The sequence below is a fragment of the Danio aesculapii genome, chromosome 17 (genome assembly GCF_903798145.1).
Source record: "Danio aesculapii chromosome 17, fDanAes4.1, whole genome shotgun sequence".
Lineage (NCBI taxonomy): Eukaryota > Metazoa > Chordata > Actinopteri > Cypriniformes > Danionidae > Danio > Danio aesculapii.
The window spans coordinates 30,474,557-30,476,603 of record NC_079451.1 but is presented as its reverse complement, the minus strand read 5'-3'; the positions used below and the strand labels follow the sequence as shown (position 1 = coordinate 30,476,603).

The window sequence follows — 2,047 nt, the reverse complement described above, 5'->3', positions numbered from 1 at the left end:
CCAGGGAAGGCATCATTTGAAGTGATGGAATTAAAACCCAGTTTAATCAAATACATTAACTAAGGTCTAAATTCTTTGCAAATCTTGAATCATGTGTTTTGAATCATTTGTTGTTCATTCATGACCAAACGAATTGACTCTCTCCTAGCAATAAAGACCTCTCAGCACTGATAACGCTTATCCAGATCTTGCTAATTCCTAATTGCAAAATGTTGTTTTTAAATGTCAAAACGTTTGTATTTTGTGTGAACATTTGCTAAATTTCATGTAACTAAAAACTCATTTTTAAAAGCAAATATCAAGATTTTAAAATAACTCATGAAAATGGACAAAAGTACACAGTAGTTGCTTTAGTTTGGCGTAACTTGCTGCTTGTTTGTTTTTAACTATTTAATTTAATTTTGAGGGGATAGTGGAAAATAAAAAAATAAGACAGTCTGTAATTTCTCTTGTTCTAAACTATATACTACTATGCATGGTAAATACTAATTAAAAATAAATAAAACAAACAACTAAATACTGAAGTTAAGATCTCTAAGCTTCGCAGTTTTTTGCGCTCTGTCTCACACATTTGTGCATGGCCTTTTATAATAGGAAACATAAGCAAAGTGAGTTTATTTGATTTATTGGTGCTCTTACATTTGTAAGTCATGTGTCGGTGGGTGAAAACAAAGCTTCTCTTTATTCATACACCTCTTTTATGAATGAGCAACATATAAACACATTTCTGCTAAGTATGTTGCGCTTCTATACCTTTTTCCATGGGGAAGAAATGTTAGTTTGGCGGGATGATTCCAGTCCAAGCACAAACCTCAACACATTACCCTCCAGACTCAAGAAGACTTCAGTGTGGTTTTCAGAATGTCATACCGTAGTTCAGCTCAAGAGATTGTCCTCTTAACCCCAGCCCATATGGATTTCTTAACACCCTGCAAGGCCTTCACATCAGCCCAGTGCAGACGCGTGTTGGGCACTTCATCCTCCACTTCAGGATCCTGACGGGCGCCGAGCTGCGGTCGTGCCACCACGATGGGCAGAGGGCCCTGTTCAGCCCTGAACTCGACCACATTCAGCTGCTTTTTATCAGCTAGAGTCTGATGAGACTCCTGTAATAAGACAAGAGAGAGGAAGTCAGTTATTTGCCTGAAAAAAAAAACATTTAGAGGTCATTAGTTTCCTGTGATCATCCACTTGGTATCCAACAGAATATTCTGTAAGGAAAAGAGGTATGTGCTCTGCAGATCTAACTACTTTAACCTTTAAATCTCCTCCAATTAATTTTCTTCCTAGTCCACTGAGGTTCAGGCATTCATGGGTAAAATATAAACATTGGAGAGCTGCTTTGTAATAAAACTGAAGTCCAATGCTAATTGAAAGCAACATCATCACTGTTTTTATTTAAGGTGTAGTATTTAAGTTTGACACCCAGTGATTGGACTTGAAATTGCATGCCTGGTTCAAAACACATGCAAGTGCAGGTTGCCAGATTGATGACATCAAGAGAAGTATGCCTAACTATCGAGCCCAAAGGCTGATTTATGGCATCAGAGTCTAAATAAAAGCAACAGAACACAAAAGGAGGATTATTTTCCACATAGTTTTGTCCTAACCAACACCTGAAATGTATATTTTTGATGCATATTTTAGACTGTTAAGTTTCGTATTGAATTTATAATATTGCTTCTTACCTATAAAGCCTTAAATAATCTAGCTCCTGTTAATCTAACCAACCTTCTGTCTCGCTACAATCCAACACGCTCTTTAAGATCTCAAAACTCAGGGCTTCTGGTAGTACCTAGAATAGCAAAGTCGAGTAAAGGAGGTTGGGCCTTTTTTATGGCTTCTAAACTCTGGAATAGCCTTCCTGATAATGTCCGAGGCTCAGACACACTCTCCCAATTCAAAACTAGATTAAAAACCTATCTGTTTAGTAAAGCATACACCCAATGCATCACTTAGCGGTATGATACATAAATGTGCTCCACACAGGTTTCTGCATTTCGTTTATTTACACTATGAACAGCAGCTACGCTAATTATTCTCTTTA

General features: G+C 37.2%; 1 protein-coding gene across 1 annotated transcript in view; it reads right to left on the bottom strand.

Annotated features, from left to right (window-relative positions):
- Positions 1–609: 609 nt before the first annotated feature.
- The window catches only part of mrps5 (mitochondrial ribosomal protein S5), a 38,957-nt gene continuing 37,519 nt past the window's right edge, over positions 610–2,047 (bottom strand). The window contains exon 11 of the mRNA XM_056477468.1: positions 610–1,106. Coding sequence (XP_056333443.1) covers positions 882–1,106 — 225 coding nt within the window. The 3' untranslated portion in view covers positions 610–881. The remainder of the gene's footprint in view (positions 1,107–2,047) is intronic.